The sequence below is a fragment of the Saccostrea cucullata genome, unplaced genomic scaffold, assembly GCF_032062105.1.
Source record: "Saccostrea cucullata isolate Sc308-1 unplaced genomic scaffold, CSIRO_AGI_Scuc_v1 ctg1019, whole genome shotgun sequence".
NCBI classification, from domain to species: domain Eukaryota; kingdom Metazoa; phylum Mollusca; class Bivalvia; order Ostreida; family Ostreidae; genus Saccostrea; species Saccostrea cuccullata.
The window spans coordinates 47,776-68,641 of record NW_026938345.1 but is presented as its reverse complement, the minus strand read 5'-3'; the positions used below and the strand labels follow the sequence as shown (position 1 = coordinate 68,641).

The 20,866-nt window shown below is 33.7% G+C and overlaps 1 protein-coding gene across 1 annotated transcript; it reads left to right on the top strand.

Moving 5' to 3' along the window:
* Positions 1 to 1,021: 1,021 nt before the first annotated feature.
* Positions 1,022 to 20,371, top strand: LOC134250009 (uncharacterized). The gene is made up of 20 exons (XM_062732348.1): positions 1,022 to 1,940; positions 6,406 to 6,549; positions 7,267 to 7,432; positions 8,257 to 8,384; positions 8,709 to 8,831; positions 9,495 to 9,638; positions 10,414 to 10,508; positions 10,674 to 10,825; positions 14,557 to 14,681; positions 16,081 to 16,188; positions 16,446 to 16,695; positions 16,945 to 17,035; positions 17,179 to 17,243; positions 17,435 to 17,570; positions 17,774 to 17,874; positions 17,982 to 18,074; positions 18,242 to 18,343; positions 18,609 to 18,743; positions 18,872 to 18,962; positions 19,088 to 20,371. The coding sequence occupies exons 1-20, from the start codon at positions 1,451 to 1,453 to the stop codon at positions 19,256 to 19,258; spliced, it is 2,910 nt and encodes a 969-aa protein (XP_062588332.1). The 5' UTR covers positions 1,022 to 1,450; the 3' UTR covers positions 19,259 to 20,371.
* Positions 20,372 to 20,866: the final 495 nt, after the last annotated feature.

Below are 20,866 nucleotides of genomic sequence, written 5' to 3'. Positions count from 1 at the left end.
TCTGCATTTGTGTACAACGCATTGATATGATGTTAATAGAAGAATATCAGAAAATGGAACCAAAACTATCACAGATCGATCACTTCGACGTGATTTAGATGCAATCTCATAATTTATAAAAAGAAGAGTTGATGCGCCTAATGCCGTGAATAATTTCATTCAAAATAGAGGAATACTAGTACTTCTCATCATAATTAATAGCACGGCGGACTAGCATATCTACATGTACATCATCAGCATCCTAAAAAAAGAAAACGATATGTTTCTTACGATAATTACGCCTTCTTGCAAATGAATAACTGGCATTTAGTGCACTGACATTAAAATTATATGTATAAGTATTTCATAGTACATAAATAAATAAATATGAAATCACATATGGAGGATTCAAGGACATGTTTTCTTGTGCGTATAAATACCACATCTAATGCAAGAGAGGTAGAAATTTAAAAAAAAAAAAAGACGAAGTAAAGGACTTAAAGGAACTACAAAGTAGGTTATCACTGATGTTTATCAGTGTAATTGCAATTTTAATTTTTCAAGAGAATCGAGCTATGCTAACTTTGTCTCTTTGGAGAATATATTATATCACATTCTGAAATGAAATGCGTATAACATTTATAACCCCCTAAAAATAAGCATTAGAATTTTATTATTCCCTTTCTAGAGCATCGTATTTCGATACAATTAATTTAAAACGATGGAACCATGTTAAAAATTTAGCAGCTTTTTCTAAAAACTGTCACAATTTTAAAGATCGCTCGTAATAAAGTCGTCCCAGCGTGAAATACCTAAACCAGGAACGTAGGACGTGATATAATTGTTACAGCTTTAGTATTTCCTTAAAATACATCGCTGTTTTTACCGAATTATTTCATCTATCAAATTAGCACGATAAGTTTTGTCAAGGGGAATGCACGGTGGAGAGGGGGAGAACTTCGAGTGGGAAGAAATTGCAGTATATATAATAAATAAGCAGCCTTGCTCCCCATTCACAATTTATGTAGGTCGTTAAGCTATGTAAGTGATCGATTATACCTGTATCTCTCGCGTAGCTCACTTAGAGAAAATATATATATGTATAATAAAAGCCGGTGAAAACACTTCAGACTCTATGACACGAGACTGGCATTGATGCCGATACAGCTCAGTTGCATTATTGTATCGAAGAGGCAGACATCGAACGCTGGTGAAAGTAGTATGCTGCTTAGGAATGTATAAAATCGTCATCTTGTCAATGAATCATTGTCCATACTGCCACACATTCAGTGAATTTTACACGTGACGAAGAAAATAGTGTAATTAGATAAAGACCGAAGAAACCCTGGAAGCTTTAACCTAAAACGCTAATCCTTTAATCCGGGGAGGTTAATCTGCATTTGCAACTTTTAAATCCATTTTAATTTTTAATCCGTACATATATAGACTTTAATGAGCAGTAAACAAGAAAATGGCGAGTTGTGAAGTTTGTCTCGTTCTTTTGCTATCGTTATTCTGTGTATCTCAAGGATACTTACTGATAACAAACCCGAAGGTTGCTCAAAAGACTTATTTTTCTGACAATGATTTTCGGATAACTTGTTCTTTTACCGACAATATTTCTGATCAAATCAGAGGCCAAGTTTTAGAAAGCTTTCAAGCGGTAGTGGAAGTTTCATCGGAGTACAAAAAGAGTTCCAATTCATCATGGACACTGTATCTATTGTGTCCAAATTTAAGTTCTGTGAACTTCAAACTGTCACCCATTACACGGGTGAAACAGAATGGGAATATGACTGAATACTACCTTGAATTTTCTCCACAAGACATTCACATCTTGGATTGTTTGAAAACAGGGGGTTTGAATCTGACTGTTTCTTTGTATGACGAAAATATAAAACCAAACACAGTTAATGGGGGATATCCTTTTTCTTTTCAAAGATTGGAGGCTAATTTTATAGGTAAGCATCTTTACATAATATTTTTTTTAATATTTCTATTTTGAGAGAAAAGAATTTTAAATTCAACGTTATGAAAACTTAAATACAGGTAAAAAGAATGACGTATATGTCGGAGATGGTTTTCTCAGTGGTGAATAAATTCTAATGATTTTGCGAATTTATCTGTATGCAGTGTGTACCGTCTGTCTATGGTACTTACATGTATTGGCTGCAGGCAAACTTCACAGTCGTCTGTACAATGTTTATGTCTCTTTTCCAAACACATAATGGTCGTTGATCAAAGAGCGGAATATGTTAAATAATTAATTAATGGAATCAGAAGTTTCAGAAAAATTCAATAAATACAAATTAGCCGGGAAAGCTTTTGATATACATGTACATGTATATATTTTCAAATTTGATTAATCAAATGCTTCGTGTTTTGTAAATTTTGAAACGCACAGATGTTTGTAAAAAACCAAGTAGACATGTTGCTATATTTTATTTCTCAAAACAACACCCAGCAAATTATGAGAAGGCTCAATTTCAAACTCAGTCAAGGAATAATAATGTCATGCTTTTTTGTGTACACGCCATGATTAAGTCCCCTGGGAACTGCATATAGAAATTTACAAGTACATGTGTCCCCTGAATAAATAATGTCATTTGACGTTAAGAAATATCTGGTATTAGTTTAAATATTTATCGTTTTGTTGTTGAATCATTGTAATCAATAAAGGCTTTCATCAGACGCCGAAATCTTTTCAAAAATCGTAATTAAAAAAAAAGATTAAAGCGTTTGTAAGATGCCGAATACCACGAAAAATATTTTTTTTTATAAAACCCATTTGTTCATTGGATAGAACATACTGTACATATATTTATCGATTTCATAACTGTAGGTAATGGTCATGCATAATTAATAATTCATTCGTTTTCTAAATAGTTGAAATAGCAAAAGATATTGACTTTTAATCAACAGAACTTTGTATTCCTATCCAAGAGCATTTGTCCTTGTTCCAAGAGCTTCTATCCCAGAATCCAAGACCAAGCTTTTATTCTGTAAAAATTTTCTGTAAAATTGTTTCCATCTTCTAACGATTACTTCGGTCTGAATGTTTTTCATGGTTTCAGTTCACAACCCTGCATTATTTCTCAGGATTTTGAATCGCATTTTTCTCTGGCAATTGACCAGGTACATGTCTGTTTGGGATTTGTCAAGCTTTAAGGAATTTACCTGATTTCTTGAAGATAGAATTCTCTGTAAAATCAATTCCAAGATGCCCTTCGTAAAAACGTCAGTAGGCGATCAGTATTTTTGGTATATCTTCTTCCAGGGATTTTCTTCACAATTTGGCCTAGGTGTAGATTTTAGAGATTAGCAAAACAGATTTGAAAATAAAATTGGAAACCGTTTTTCTTGAAAAATAAAAACAGTTGTTGAACTGCTTTGACCTCCGATTTCCTCGATTATTCTAAAGAGAATATCCCACAAAGAAATGGAATCTGTAAACAGACAATTAGATTTAGGTGCTATCTATTCAACCAATAATTTCAATTTCCCTAGTTTTGTCCATTGACGTAATACTGCGTGTGCGTATTTGTGTGAAATACGTCCCTAGTGTCGAGTTTTTCTAGAGATATTATTTATCATTTTATGCTGCAATATGTGCTCCGAACATGTCAAAACATCAATATTAAAAACAGATTAATTTTTTAACTTTGTCGATAAAACTGCAAATTTTCATAATATTCTTTTGCACTATGTGAATCGGCGGTGACATCCATGCAGCCTAATACAGTACTGAAGATTTTAGCCAAAGGATTGATTGACTGTATGTAGTTTTACGTCCCACTCGATAATTTAAACGCTTATACGTCTAAATAAATCCATTGAAGGGCTTCAAATTCACTTGGCACTCAAGGTCACTCATACAATGTAGCAGTGAGGGATGTTCCTCGAGACAAGACTTGTCGTGGCATGGGGTGTCAGTTTGTAGGGTCTCCTCCTAAAGACCTACAAATTATATTTCGCTTGGCAAAGAAACAGCTACTTTTTAAAATCAACTTTAATTATAAGTCAGTCATGGCCGAGGTTCGAATGCATGACTTATGCCTCTTAATTGTATTGCCTTATAAAAGGCCTCTATCGTTTATTTACATTGAACTAAGCAGTATTTTTTACAGAGTAGGAAAAATTTAAACAGCATATTAAACTGGGTTGAATAATCTTTATTCTATGACTATCAGTGTGATAATACGAAACTAACCTTTTTAGCTGCATTATTTTTTAAAAATATCTACTTGTGTAATATTATGGTAAAAGTTTAATTAATATACCTCTGTTCATTAATATTAGGGCATGATATTCTTTTTATAAATCGCTGATTGCACTTTACACTCAGGCTGAAAGGACAACGAAAGAGTCCCATGGCGAAGTTTGCAGCAGACGTGCACATTCATAACTAAAACCTCTTACCGACGTTATGTAGAGATCAAGCGATGTAAACAGTTGTATTAACCAATAATCCTTGCATTTAAATGCGTATATAATAGGTCTGGGAACGATTGTTGTGTTTAAGAAAGAAAACGTGTCAAACAACAGCAAGATTAACAGCAAATCTTGTTTTGTTCTATTTTCAGCCTTGATCTTAGTCATCGATATTACAGGGTTTAGCACCAACTTACATCCCTCCCAGTAAAAACCCTTTGATTGTCCTTAGGACGAGCTGTGGAACAATATCGGATGTAATTTGAATGGAAAATTCAAGTCAGACATCAATTCGGCTAAGATAATCGTATTCATATCGGCATATAAATAAGATGAAGGGTAGTAAACAAAATTGACACGTCCATTAAGACCAAAGGTACTCGATAAAGGATCTTCATGAAGAAATCGATTAACATCCTAATTAACTTGATTAAAGGCTTCGCACTGCGGGACATCTTAATGTTTGCTGTATGTGACAAATACGACAGCCCGAGCCACTGATTTCTGATAATAATGTTAATTTTACTCACCGGAAAGTCAAATCACTACAGAAAGCAAGTAAAGCGAAAGTGTGGGGATCGGTGCCAATGTAAACATACGGACAACATCAGGATAGGTTCTTTTCTCTGTGTCCAATCAAACAAAGGCCGTGTTCACGTAACATTGCTCGAACACAGGTACTTGTGGACGATTTGTTCCTATTGCAAACATGTTGAATAAGTGTTCTAAATATAAATTGTGAAAAAAAAATGTCAAATAAGCCCCCGGGTTGAATATCGGGGGGGGGGGGGGGGTCCTGTCCACAAGTACCTGTGTGCTCGAACAAAATAATTTTAATGCAAATTGCACGTCTTTAAATGTTACTTTTTAAAGGGAAAAATGAGTAGAATACCATATTTTTTGTGGGATTGTTTAATCTCATTTTTTTCTTGATTTGCTCAATATAACGGTATATGTAACGGCCATATGACATGTGTTGACATACATGTAAATGTATGTGTGTGTGTTAATAAAAAAACCTTCAAAGAATATTCAAAGTCAACAAAGCACAAACATAACAAGAAGAAGCAGGACACATTTTCCATAAAATTAATGAACAAAAAATGTTAAGTAACAAAGGGAGCTCAATCAAAAAAATAGTCATTGTTCCTTTTCATGTGAATGTTTGTTATTCACAAAACCTCCGTGGATACTCCCTTAGAGATATGGATCATGTTCCTACTTGAGCTTATTAAGCATGGCAGAAACAATTCCCTTAAAATATTTTGTACGTCTCTCAAGTCTATCACATTATTGTATAACCCTGCCTAATGATGCAATATATTCAATTCTGCTGCATTGTCTGTCATAAATGCTAACGCTTGATATGCATTGAAATACTTATTTGATTAAATCTAAGGACCTGTAGCACGATACAAGTGCGAGGTGGTTCTTCAGCATCGTAAAAAGTCATTTGCGATATTTACTTACGAATGTTTTAGTCAAAAGCTGTCCTCCCACTGCCTAGTTGCGGTATATTTAAAAGTATTTCATTGTTTGTATTTTAAAATGATTTACCAAAAGCAAGAGGAAGATCCCACCCCCTTCCCTCCCCAGCCGAACGATTTTCGAGTTTGTTTAGGCGGACGAGTTGTTCATGTATCATATCCTCCGTCTGAACCACGTTGCTACTAAGACCTTTAAGGACCCTCTAAAGACTGCATGCCTACGTTAACTGATTTAGAGAATATATATTTTTGCGCATTTTTTAGTGATATGTCATATGTTAGAAAAAAAGTCAAATTCTAATAAACATATAACTTAATTTATTTTGAATGGTTTCTGTTTATCAATTATTTACTAAAAAAAAAACTTTTTCTGGTTTTTAATTGTTGCATGAGATCCTGTCTTGAAAATAAGATAAACAGAATATTTTCTACAATTTTTTTAAATAAAAAAATATTTTTCATTAAGGTCCTTAATGTATATTAGTCTATGTGAATTATATTTTGACAGCGCCTGACTGCGACTTCAGCACGAGTTCCTGTTTTTCCTGGACGACGAATGGCTCCATGGTTCACCGCGATTCCTGCAAAACAAGCGATTTTTGTGATGACGTACCAAGACCCAAGAATAATCTGTCCTTCACAGTGGCACATGGTAAGGACTATTCATAGTAATAATACATCTGCTTCAAATACTTTCCGCACATGCAACATGCTTATCAAGGTCTCATGCGCTGGTTTACATGTACCTTGAACGTAATGTTAAGAATCTGACGGCTTCAAGTGGGAAAACAGATTGGATTGGTTTAGAAAGTGATTAAGCTACTTATATATAGACAACTGTCGTATTTTACAATTTTTCTTTTTTATATTGGCATCAACATGATCAAGATAAAGATCTTTCAAGCGGCCATTAACAATAAGAATTTTCATAAACAATCTCTAGATAATGACATTGGCACGAATAACTCAGTGTTAGAAGTTCGTAAAGCTTTAGAGCGAAGAAACTGATTGATTGATTGATTAATGAGGCTGGGAGGTCAGCAAATTAACCATCAGATATTATTTAATTTTTATTAGATATGATATCTTATGCTGTCAACCTCCATTTAGCAAAGAAAAATTTCAAACAGTTTAGTCTTAAATTATGATCATTTTTGTATACATTTATTTGGAGGTCTTCTTCTAAAGGAGATCAATTTCGTGTATAAAATGGCCACAACCACCCAGTCCTCTTAATTCTAGGAGACCAAGTATCTTATCAGTCTACAGGACTTGCAATAATTATTTCAGTTTATAATTTTTTGTTTCAATTGATCTGGTATAAATTTTTGAAAGATTTAATTTAAATTTGATTTATTTTATACCACAGAGGAACAGAGAACTCATTGGCGATCACGTAACATATATGGAACCGGAACCAACTGTTCTCTAAACATTCTGATGACTGCCTACGCTACTACTTACGTCACGGTATCCATCAATTCATCAAAGGGGTCAACCCCCTTAATGCGAAAACACTTCAATTCTGAAAAAATGTAAGCACAATTTTGTTTTCTTATTATAATAATCGTGTATAAATATTTTTTTTATTGTTATGATTGATGTACTTAAAACAAACAAAAACAAACAACTACCATTTTTAAAACCTTACAGTGAGCTTACTCGATCAGCTGTACGATTAAATTTTCATTTAAACAAGTATTTGATTTCATCTTGATATAAGAAGCATTTTTTAATTCAATTTTGTGGTAATATAACTTTACAGCGAGTAAATATCCCAAGAACTATTTCATTGAATGAGAAAATCAATTTGATAGCTTCATATGCGACTTAACTGTTTCTTAGTTCAGGGCCCTTTAAATTCAATATGAACCCATTTGTATTTGACGTCACTGGTACATTTCATTACCAGAAAACACCACATTAACAGATTTTAACCCTTCAAATAAACAGTTTCCAATTGTCTTAAAGTTTTTAATAATTTAATGGTCTCTTAGAAAATCACGGAGCCGCTTATGAAGATTGACGTGTCGATCCCGGCTCTTGGGAGTTCGTTTTGGTGTTTGTTTACCGTGAAAGATGATTTTCATTCACACATGAAACTACACCTCCCACAAATTTTCGTCAGGAGCAATTCAATTAACGAGAATTCATCAGTGAAGGGCGAGAACAATTAATAAATGATCGATTTACCAGAACTTCAACACAAAAAATTCCGAGTAGATTTACATGTAAAACCTTGAAAATGATCAAGTTTAATTTATTTTATTATATAATTTACGTATATGACGTTAGTGAATTTGATATTATTGCATTTTTATAATTTAAAAAACAGCCTAACTGGTCTTTGACCTTTCAGGAACTGGACTGTTGTTAGAATTCCGATTGGCAGGGTGGACGAACTGTTTCAACTTACTGTCTGTATACATGCACTATACATAGCGGCAATCCAAAGGATCTGGCTAGCAAATTGCGTGGAAATAAAAGGTAGCTTACAACCTACAATATTGTTTATGCCACTGTGAGTCAGTTTAATGTTCACGATATAGATATTAACGTTTGGTCTCTTATTTGATATAAAAAATGACCTGGTAGCACTTTGTTCACGTTCGAGTCAAATCTGGATGATTGAGACCATGCAAAAGATTTTCAAATGATAAACGTTGAATTTAAGGCACAATTTTAGGAGAACACTTCGACTTTGAAAACTATGCATATCATGTACTTAAGATGTTTAGGGTAATGAACATGCTATTAATTACTTTCCATAAATAAAAATTAAACAGTGCTTCCTTTTTTTTCAATTTGTAGAAATGCCACAGTGCAGTGATAACGAGTTCCGATGCGCTACTGGTAAATGTATCCCTAAGGACAGAGTATGCGACTTAAACCCGGACTGTCCTGTACAAGATGACGAAGATAGGGGATTCTGCGGTATAATTACACTGTCCATGTTGTGTTATATTTTATGTAATGATGGATATGGAGATAACAAACAGTATTCAATATCAAAGTCAATTAAACAATACAAAACAGGAGCAGAGCAAACAGTTTAACACGGACCTCTAAAACGTCAGAGGTAGGATCAGGTGCCATGGAGGAGTGAGCATACCCTGCTGACCGCTCACACCAGTCGTGTGCTCCTTTTCATTATCGGGAAATAAACGGAAAAATCCGTCGTCAAATCAGTGTATAAATACTGGACTAACAATTAGTATGGAAAACATCAGTCAGCATTTGACACAATGATAAATTGTATTTGCTGACAAGGTTATTGTATTGATCAAAGAAATTACGAAACGATGACTTTAAACGAGACTGCTGATATTCTTGTTTCATCAACTTGTCTGTCAATAACTTACATGTACCTCGTCTTAGAAACTGAATTATAAAAGGGTCTCTAATAAATATATGTATTTTTCCAAGAAGGCGAGATGACGACATATGCATTAATTGTTTAAAATCAAATACTGTCGATCTTCGACCTTTACCTCACTTTTTTAAAAGTGTTTAGCTCAGTGTTAAGAAACCATTCACTGTGTTTCGAATAAGATCTTTGATTTTTAAATATTGAATATGATTTTTTTTGAATTACAGATAGAAATAACTACCGAGATTTCTGTGATGTGGACAACAACAGATGTAACTGGACTCAGAGTCCCAATTGTCCGTTTCATAGAGAAAATGTTATCGAGTACAATGTCGCCAAGTATTACAAGTACTGTCATAATGGCGGGACAGGTGCGTGAAAAATACTGGAACAGTAGAAAAGGCGTGAATATAAATAAATGTACTTTAGAAATGACTGTGTGTGGGAAGGAATCCTAAATACCCTAAACGCTTGAAATACAGCCATGAAAGACACTTAAGTCATATCCTCTGAAATGATCATTAATGCTCAAAAATAGAACTACTAAAAATTGATCTCGGTTATTGTTTTGATGTTTCACTTATTAATAAGATGCAGAGATATACAATTTAATTTTTATGCCCCCAGGTTGAAAATTGGTTTGTACGTCCGTCCGCCTGTCCGTACGTCCGTGCTTTCACAGGATCTTTAATTACATATTGCCATTGTGCACCTCCTATTTTACTTTTTGATTCACACATATTTTGGGTTTCACATAGCAATACATGGACACTGCGATACTCATATGGGAGGCGGGGGTATCATTTAGTGAGCTCATTGCTCACAGTATCTCTAGTTTTTAATGAAATGAATTAAAAATGATGTTGTATGTAACAAAGAAAAATGTTTTCTCAAAAAATTGAATTTCCTTAAAGCTATAAATCTCCGATATTAAAAAGTATCCGTATAAAACTTCAATTGCTTAATGTTATAGATAAGCACGGTTTCATATCGTTGAAAGATGCTGAAAGTATAGCTGAATGGTTCTTACACTTCCGTTCATCTATTTTCTTATAAACATTATGCTGAAAATTTGTTTCATCGAAATATTTGCCATTTGGTCAACATTTAAAAAAAACTAAAAATGATGTAATGTTGTTTTTCTAGACTTTGCCCTATTTACTGATAAATGTAAAAAGGGGGAATCTTCCAAAATGATAAGCCCAGTGATGCAGCCATTCAACGCTTCTAAGGACTGTAGGGTAAGCGTCAGAGACTGATAAAATGTACATGTAAATGTTTATTTTTATATGAATTGACGCATATTTAATTTAATATGATCCACGATTTCAATGTTTTTATTACAGGTGCGATTTTGGTATATATAGCAGACAATCTGATCCATGATTTCATTGTTTTTGTTTCAGTTGCGGTTTTGGTATATTGCAGACTTTGATAAAATAAGTGTTTCCGTCTGCTCTAACGAATCGAAGTGTGAGCTTGTGAAAATGTTTAAAAGTTATACCGCTGAGTTGGAATGGCAACGAGCATCTGTTGATTTACCACATCGATATCAACCGTAAGTTGAAAAACAACTCTGCACTAACTTGTATCAAACTGAACATGCTGAATATGTTTGGATTTTTATTCAGGTTAATTTTGATTAGATTTGAGAGTTACTGAAATGTGTGTACAATGGAATCTGGAGAGGGCCACAATGTTCACTATCGCACCATCGAGCGTCGACTTCATGGTCCACGGCTCTTAGCTGCAGATCTGTACCGTTATGGTTTTATATACATGTATATTTGTCTTTGACCATAACGCTACAGATTCCGTAATGCAAAAAAGGTGTATTTTACGGCACAATATTTTCTGCGCACTTTTGAGGAGAATTTCTTTACTTTTTAGCTCACCTCAACGAAGTTGGGGGGAGCTTATGTGATACCCTCGGCGTCGGCGTCGGCGTCCCGGGTTAAGGTTAAGTTTTTTGGAGCAGTTTTCTTTTTAAGTACTTCTATGTCCTATATTGATTAGACATGCATGGAAGATGTTTCTAATGTGTTTCATTGTACCAGTCAAAGTTTCAGACGCTGCAATTTCAGCAAAGGAATGATCAGGTTAGTACGAAAGCCCAGAAGGCTCATTCGAGATTCAAGGTTCGAAATACGAGATTCAAAATTCGAGATTCGAAATTCAAGTTTCGAGATTCAAGATCCAGATTAACCAATCAAAAGCTCCCAAAAGGCTCATTCGAGATTCAAGGTTCGAAATACGAGATTCGAAATTCGAATTTCGAGATTCAAGATCCAGATTAACCATTCAAAAGCGGGTTCAAGATTTGATTACTCCCCTTTATTATGCTTTTACTATCAAGAAATCGTTTAATATATTAATAACAAATAAGTAATTTAATAAAATTACAATGCAAGACAGAGTGTTATTTATATAAGAAGGAAATTTAAATAATCATTGGATTTTTGATCAGCAAGATATACTTCAATTTATATTATGGCTTCTTAAATATTAAATAGAATACATATATCAGGAATATATATATTTTTGTATTGTCTACTTTGTTTACGGGGTTGATGACATACACCTGTATGAATAAAGTTATGAATACGTGGCAAGTATCTAAAGGTTAACCCCACCCCTACCCACCCCGCCTGCCCATTTTTCCAAACATACTGAAAGGCTTGAAACTTGAAAGACGACGTAGTATTGATAAAGAAAAATCGAGTTCCTTTTGCTAATAGAGGAAAAACATAAAAATTCAGTATTTAATTACTTATCTTCATCTAAGGCTTTGATTTTTTGAATTAATTAAAAATTATATCTACAATACAGCTTGGCGATATGAATTAAAATAAATGCAGCATTTATTTTATCTTATATCAAATAGTAGATGAGTCTAAATTAGATGCAGAACTATAATAGCGTTATGGTGTTATATTTCTGACCCTAGCTTATGGCCAAAGACTACCCTTATAAAACCTTATATAACGCTACAGTTCGATTCAGCAGTCAAGTCTCACTGCACAAATGTTATCTTACAAATGTACCCTTTATAAATGTAATGAAATATATACCCTTAAATTATTGTGCAGTGTAGATACAATTCATAATATATCATATCTAATTATAATTAAATGCAACATTCTCCATCAGCAATAATCTGATGAAATAATATAAGTTGACCTACTTGTTCAACAAGTCAACGATAAGACCATATAATATTCCATTTATACGTATTTACTATTATGTTAAATTAGAAAAATAAGATTATGTATGTATTGTTCATAATATAATCCAAATTTTATTTTTATTTCGTTTAAAAACATAAAACATTTTCTCTTGCATTACCTTTTTAGCAAATGATCCATTTGTTATAAATATATTCAACGAATTCTTGATAGTAAAAACGTAACAAAGGGAAGTAATCAAAAGTTGAACCCGCTTTTGATTGGTTAGTTTGGATCTTGAATTTCGAAAATCGAATTTCGAATCTCGAATTCTGAATCTCGCATTTCGAAACTTGAATCTCGAATGAGCCTTCTGGGCTTTCGTAGGTTAGTGTATTTGGTGCAGGTTAACATTTTTGGTGCAGTTTTTGGTGTAGGTCTCATTTCCGAGTAACTATAAGCCCTATGTTGACCAAACTTACATGGATGGTACATCTTAGGATGCATACTACCAGACTTGCTTCGGATGCTGAATCTGACCTACATTTTCCGGTTGAGTGAACAGGTTAAAGTTTTTGGTGCAGGTTTCATTTCGAAGATACTATGAGCCCTATAATGACCAAACTTGCATGGATGGTACATCTTAGGATGCATTCTACTAGACTTGCTTCGGATGCTGAATCTGACCTACATTTTCCGGTTGAGTGAACAGGTTAAAGTTTTTGGTGCAGGTTTCATTTCCAAGTTTCTATGAGAAATATAATGACCAAACTTAAATGGATGGTACATCTTAGGATGCATACTACCAGTCTTGCTTCGGATGCTGAATCTGACCTACATTTTCCGGTTGAGTGAACAGGTTAAAGTTTTTGGTGCAGGTTTCATTTCCAAGTTACTATGAGACATATAATGACCAAACTTGCATGGATGGTACATCTTAGGATGCATATTACAAGACTTGCTTCGGATGCTGAATCTGACCTACATTTTCCGGTTGAGTGAACAGGTTAAAATTTTTGGTGCAGGTTTCATTTCCAAGGTACTGTGAACCCTATAATGACTAAACTTGCCTGGATGGTACATCTTAGGATGCATACTACCAGACTTGCTTCGGATGCTGAATCTGACCTACATTTTCAGGTTGAGTAAACAGGTTAAAGTTTTTGGTGCAGGATTCATTTCCAAGTAACTTTGAGCCCTATAATAACCAAACTTGCATTTCCAAGTAACTTTGAGCTCTATGTTGAACAAACTTGCATGGATGATACATCTTAGGATGCACACTAATGGACTTGCTTCAGATGCTGAATTCGACATACATTTTCCAGATAATAGACCTCGTAAAAGTTATGGGTGCAGGTCTATCACCAAGAAACTATAAGGCTTATATAAACCAAAGTTGCACAAATGATGCAAGAAGGGATGCAAACTCTCAATCTTGCTTCAGATGCTGGATTTTAATTACATTTTCATGATGAAGAACTAGTTTTAAGTTTTTATATAGGTCTATTCCAAAGTATCAAAATTGCATAAATTTTGCATTTTTGGATGTACACTTTTTGCTGGTTAATTGTGTGACTTAATTTGCCTTGCTTAAAGACAACATTCGTTGAGGTGAGCTCTGTAATCTCTGATTACCTATGTTTATTATATAAAACCAAAACGATACAGAGCTCTACAAAGATGGATGGATAGTGCGACAGCGCAACGACGGTGATTTGGGGCATGGCGCGACAATGCGAGGACGATCGTGCGATAGCACGATGGACACCATTTTATCATCCTTGCATCATTGCGCCATTGCTATAATATTGCACCATCCCATCAAAAGACCAAGGCTTTATCGTGCTGTTGCATCATTGCTTTATCGCATCATCGTCATCGCAGAATTTCTTCTTCTCTTTATTGTCATCGTATTCTCGCGAGATCACACATCTATCGACTCCAACTTCAGCTAGTTGGTGGGATTGTCGGTTTGTGAATTGAACTACGTGGTCTTATCTGGATTCCGTAGTTTACTCCTACTAACAAGTAGAATATAAAGTATAATCTTTACCCTTGATTATTAAGTTTACCTTTAATTACTTCATAACATAACGTACTATAGTTTTAATTTAATTTAAAGATACCATGTGGTATTACAAGGATCCCTTGCGCCTAGCGGTGGTATTGTAGCCTTGGACCAAATAAGTTTTACACCTGACTGCTTTACAACGTCAGACGAATGGATAGCACCGCACATGGAAGAGGGTAAAAGACAAAATTTAATATAATTCAATAGCCAAGTAATTCAATGGAAATTAATATAATTTTTTAAAAATTAAAAATAATTATGTTAAATAATATATGAAAATTAGAAAAAAAAAATGTAGAGGAAAACCATATACGTAATTATTGAATTGGTGATACCCTTTTCTTACTACCATTTTTGATAAATTGATCAATTGCAAACCAATTACCCTTAAGATAGAAAAGAATAAGTGGAAATAACATTACTGGAAATGTTCATATTCTGTCAATGATGTTGGAATGATGTGGGAAGTAAAAATAGTTTGTACACAGTAGGTACTTGAGGTTGAAATTGCTGACAAAATTTAACATACATGTAGTAACAATTCATAGTAAAACTTCCTCAAAGGACTTTAGCAATTGTCATATGAGTGGTTGAAAATATCAATTGCATGGTCTTAAAATCAATACGGTTTTCTAAAAAGAAACAAAATAAATATACATGTAGGATTGATCGATTGATTGTATATTGTTTAACCTCCCTCTCGAGAATTTTGCACTCATATGGAGACGTCACCGTATGCCGGTGAAGGGCTTCAAATTTTGACCTTTACTCGGCACTCAGGGCCATTGAGCAGTGAGGGATCTTTATCGTGCCAACGCCTGCCGCTGACACGGGGCCTCGGTTTTTAAGGTCTCATCCGAAGGACCCGCAACTTTCACTTCTAAGTGCCGAGCGCATGGCGAAGGAACAGTTGCTACCCATTTTTTATCGACTTAGGTCAGTCGCGGCCGAGAGATATGAAGATAAAAATGAGTATTCAAAATCAAAAATCCATCCAAACAATATGGATGAAGGGTAGACCTATTACGGACCTCTAAAATATCTCTTATAAAGGTGGGATCAGGTGTCTCAAAGGAGTGAGCATCCTTAGTTAAATCCGCCGTGTGCTCCCTATCACTATAGGGATATAACGGAAAATTCTGAAGACAATTGAAATTTAATTTGGTAATATCTGTACCAAGCTTTATGGTAAAAACAATTTAATTTAATGATAGATTAGATTTGCTGACAAACTCAGTAAATATCGACCAGAGATCTTGCAAAATAATGACTTTAAAGAAGATCGTTCACTGAATTTGTTTGTTTCATAAATTTGTCAATAACTTAAGACGTGTCGTTTTTAGAAATGTTTTTACGTAAAACATGTTCTTGTGTAGCAAATCAGCTAAGAGACATGATCTAAGTTGGGGAAGTCGACGTTTGAAAAGTTAACCTAGTCATTACCATTATAAGAAAGACTTCTTTTGCTAGGTTATTTTACCATTAATGTTTTTGACTATATTGACCTCCGCCAATTTAGAATATTGATTTTGATATATATTAATTTTTTTGAAGTGTATAATGTGTTTGTTTTAGTGTCTACTCAGGTGGAGGTAGATAACAGTTCTAGTTATATGCTGACAATTCTCGGTATTGGGGCTGGTATTGTCGTTGCTATGGTTACTGCTGTGATCATATTCTCAGGTAAATTATTTAAATTTATAAATTTATAAAATAGATTTTAAAATTCGATGGAAATTCACTTAATAGATACTGCCATCTTCCATTCATGTATAATTTATAATTAACTTTTCGATAACGACTGTGCATTTTTAATAAATATAGCATACCCATGTGCAAAGAAAGAAATCATGATACAGTATGACCGGGAGATTAGAATTATTCTAATTAAACTCAACTGCGCATTTTATTACTTTCACTGACTTAATCTATTTCATTAGTTTTCAAGAAGAGGCGAAATCTCAAGGATGAAAGTCTTCGGAATATACTTCCGGTGTCAACATCTACAACTTCCACCGGGATAGACGGGAAGTGTTCTATTCCGGTAGACATATCTGACGCGTCGTCAGGTGACAGCGAGCACCACAGCCTCGTTCCCAGTAATCTGGCTGTGTCTCATATCTCGCCATACTACGAGTGGACCGAGGACAAGATTAGAGATATACCTAGAAAGAATATCAAACTTGTTAGGCAAGTTATATGTTGAGGATAGTTCTGAAATACTCTTATTGTTTGGGGGAAATTTTGATTTTGATTCATAAGCCTTCAAAACAAGCATTTTTACTTTCCAGAAATGAGGGAAATCGAGATATTCAAGATTTTGAAAATGACAATCGTGTTATCATGGTTATAGCCATCAGTCTTCTTTATTATGTAATTTTGTAATGAATTAGAAAATTCAATGAGTTTCCTTGTTTAAACACACAATTTATCTTGCAGACTTCTCGGTAAGGGTGCGTTCGGAGAGGTCTATTACGGAATACTAGCCGACGTATCGCGTCTTAGAAGGGATTTACCAATAGCTGTCAAGGTAATGCGATATCTCATTCGTCTTTTAGTAAAGTCAACAACTAGTTTTTGTCTCTTTAGGCTACACATTCTATTCTGTTTCATTGAATTACTGATGGAAATGTGAGACAAGTCTGACATTTATGCGATAATGTCTGTTTGTAGAAATTACCAACTTTATGTGCCGAACAAACTAAAGCAGAGCTTTTTTTCGAAGCTATAACTTTAAGGTGAGATAGACACAGAAGAAAACTTGATTAAAAATAAACAGTGCTACATTTGAAAAGCTTTTATTTAATTTTAGTTTCAGATACTAATACTAGATTATATGTGTACATATAGTTTAAATGCTTAGAGAGTTAAAAGTACGAAAAATAAATCAAAGAATGCTTAATTATTATTATTATAATTATATTTTTAGTAAATTTAACCACCCAAACATCGTTCGCTTTCTTGGAATCTCTACTGATGATCATGATCGCTCAATGTATCTATTGCTGGAATTAATGGAGGGCGGAGAACTCAGGACCTTTATAAGGGAATCAAGACCAAAGCAGGTAGAAATGAGTTCCAAATAGATGGTCTAAAATGATTGGATTCTTATTTGGAAACTGCACAATTTCAATTAAAATAGCATGAGACCTGTTAAAATATTTTCAGGGAAAATTAATGAAATAAAATTTTATTTCCTACTTTTTTGTATTTCCTTGAGAAATAAAAATTAGTATTTATTCAAAGGCGACCTTTATTTTTGTTCCAGCCTCATGAGCCATCCTATCTGACTTTACATGATCTACTGAAGTTAGGAATAGATGTAGCCAGGGGTTGTCACTACTTAGAACAAAACAAATTCATTCACCGGTTAGTTATAATTACTGCCTCATATCTTGGAAGTAATTTGATTATTAATATCTTAAAAACATGAGAAGAATTGGATAGAAAAACGTTCAATTTCTGACTTTTTTTAGGGATATTGCTGCAAGAAACTGTCTTCTGACTGAAAAAGGTCCCAATCGTGTGGCCAAGATAGGTGATTTTGGAATGGCAAGGGATGTACTAAGGTATTGTCATTATGTTTATTTACAAAAGATATACTGTAATCAATAGAATGGCTTTTAAAATACAAATAATTATGCATAAATATCCCAGTTCTCTTAAACTGCATCATATTATACGACAATGTATTATAATGTTTCAATGGTATCAGTGGAAAAATTCTTGTCTTTAGAACCAATTACTACAGAAAAAATGGCCGAGCAATGGTTCCGGTGAAATGGATGCCCCCAGAAAGCTTTCTTGACGGGATATTTACGTCTAAAACTGATGTCTGGTTCGTATAAACTGTATAACTATGTTAGCATTAGCACTCAAAATGAAATCAATTTCATAATTTGTCACCTAGAAAGGCATCAACTTGAAAAAAAAATCCAGTTATTATTGTTGTGCTAATCAGGGCTTATGGCTTGTTTTATTGAAAGTGGTATGTGCTTCACATTTAGATACCAATGAAAAGGTTCACATATTACAATAAAAAATTCTAGAATATATGCAATATTGTATGATTTTGTTTTTAATTAAGCTTGATCATCTTTAAGGGCATTTGGTGTAGTTTTATGGGAGCTGTTTTCAATGGGTCACGTGCCATATCCCGGAAAATCTAATGGTGAAGTTATGAAATATGTAAAGGGAGGAGGGAGACTCGAGAAACCTCCTTTATGTCCATATCAAATGTAAGATTTCAATACTTGAATATTTTCACTTTCAGATCTACTTAACTTCTAAGGGTTGATTATTGTAATTTCAGACACATTAAGAGGTTATAAATAATGCATATCTTTAAATTATCTTTTATCTTCAGTTATGGCTTGATGTTACGTTGCTGGCAAGTTGATGCGGACATCCGCCCTAATTTTACTGGTATTGTGGAAGAACTTAATAGAATTCTTAATGTAAGTCTTTTGCCTTAAATGACATGTAATGATCATTTAAACATTTTATGATGAAAGCTGAAAATTATTGTTCATGACATAAGTATTTAGAATAAATTTCATTTTCAAAGTTTCTACTCTTACAGGAAGAAGAAATATCGTCATTGATAACTTATGAAGACATAATGGGTATACAGTCGAACACGTGTGACCAAGATCAAGTGACTTCTGGAAGTGTGACTTATGCTGAGGACATTAAACATAGCATGGCTGATACAAAGCTGCTTTCTGAAATTGACAGTCATGACAGTGATTAGCCTAACAGAATCGAATGTCCTCATAAGCCGTAACTTACCATCATCAAACTAAATGCATAGTTATTAATTATGATGCACTTATCACTATCTTCATTAGGCAGCTTTCATATCTCTATCATTATTTTTATGATATTTTTTAATTGTTTTGTTTGAATGGTAGAAGAAAATGTAAACCTTTGTAAAGTCAGTAAGCTTGCGGTGGAGAGAGAGGGGGGAGAGAGAGAGAGCACCCATATCTGTGATAAATTTTAATTTTTAAAGGGCAAACTATTTGCATGTCATTTTATTTCACCTGAGTTGGAGGCTTAAGTGAGTTTTTTCTGATAAAATTTGTCTGATGTCTGTGGTACGTTGTCTTTGGTCTTATTGTTTACTTTCACAATTTCTCCCTTTCATCCAAATTCTCTTGACCAATTTTAACCAAACTTAATTTAAAACAGGGCATCATCGATGTAGGCGTTTCAATTTTTTAAATGAATAACTACATTCTTTTTTGTCTTTTCAAGATAGTCTCAATAAACACTGGGCCAGAAAAGATGAAACTTTTGTAAAAACTTCTGAAGCTTAAAGCGTGTTTAGGCTATTGTGGGGCCCCCATAGACATTTTAAGTTGAACATGAGAATAAAAAGGAATATATTTTTTCTTATAATTCTGCTTCGAACTGTATATCAGAGATTATCTTTTTAGAGAAAGATAATCAAGTACATGTAGCATGTATTTAAGTTTGTTCAACTCATAACACACAAGATAGGGTAGGACCAAAATCAGTTTTCATTTATAGCGGGAATATCAGGTGATAGAAAACAACAAAGTCATAGTCATTTAGGTGAGCCATGTGACCCATGAACCTCTTGTTTTAACTTTCATGTCATTAGAAATAGTTCTTTGTCATTCAATCTATTGTTTATATTGTTATTGCTTAAACAAGCAGTATAATTTTATAAATTCAGGATTTTTAAGGATAACGGGCAAAACTGTTGGAATCCCTCAAAGTGGTTCGTTTCAATCCTGGATCTGGTAACTGTGCTTTGTTTTATGAGCTGTATATTAAATTTCTAATTGTGAAAGGCTTGTTGAGACTTAAATAAATAAGTAAATTTAATCTGTTCCTAAGATTTAAAATACTTTAATGTATATGAGTAGTACCACATGCACTGGAGCGGCTATAGTCTTTTTTTTCTGTTAAAAAAAACTCAATATTGTGCAAAATAAATCAGAGAAAAAATCTGAAAACTATTTAATATGCAATATTACGTACCAAAATAACAAAAAAAAAAACTTACTAAGATTGTGTTTTATCACTTTGACAACAAAAGCTTCTCAAGCTTTTAAGTCTAAGACTCATTTTTATGACACTGGATTTAACTTTTCTTGAGCATGGTTATTATTTTGTTTGGTTTGCTACCTTTAAAATCGATATTTCGTAGCGTTTTTGCAGAGAAAAAAATCCTATATATCTTACATGTAGTTATAACATTCTCTTTATAAGTCAAAAATGATAAATGGTAAGTGTATGGTTTTCAAATTTTTAATTAATAAGTGTACATATTGCAAATGAATTGTAACTGTTGTATAGAAAAATTAATTCGAAGAACTTTTAAACGATG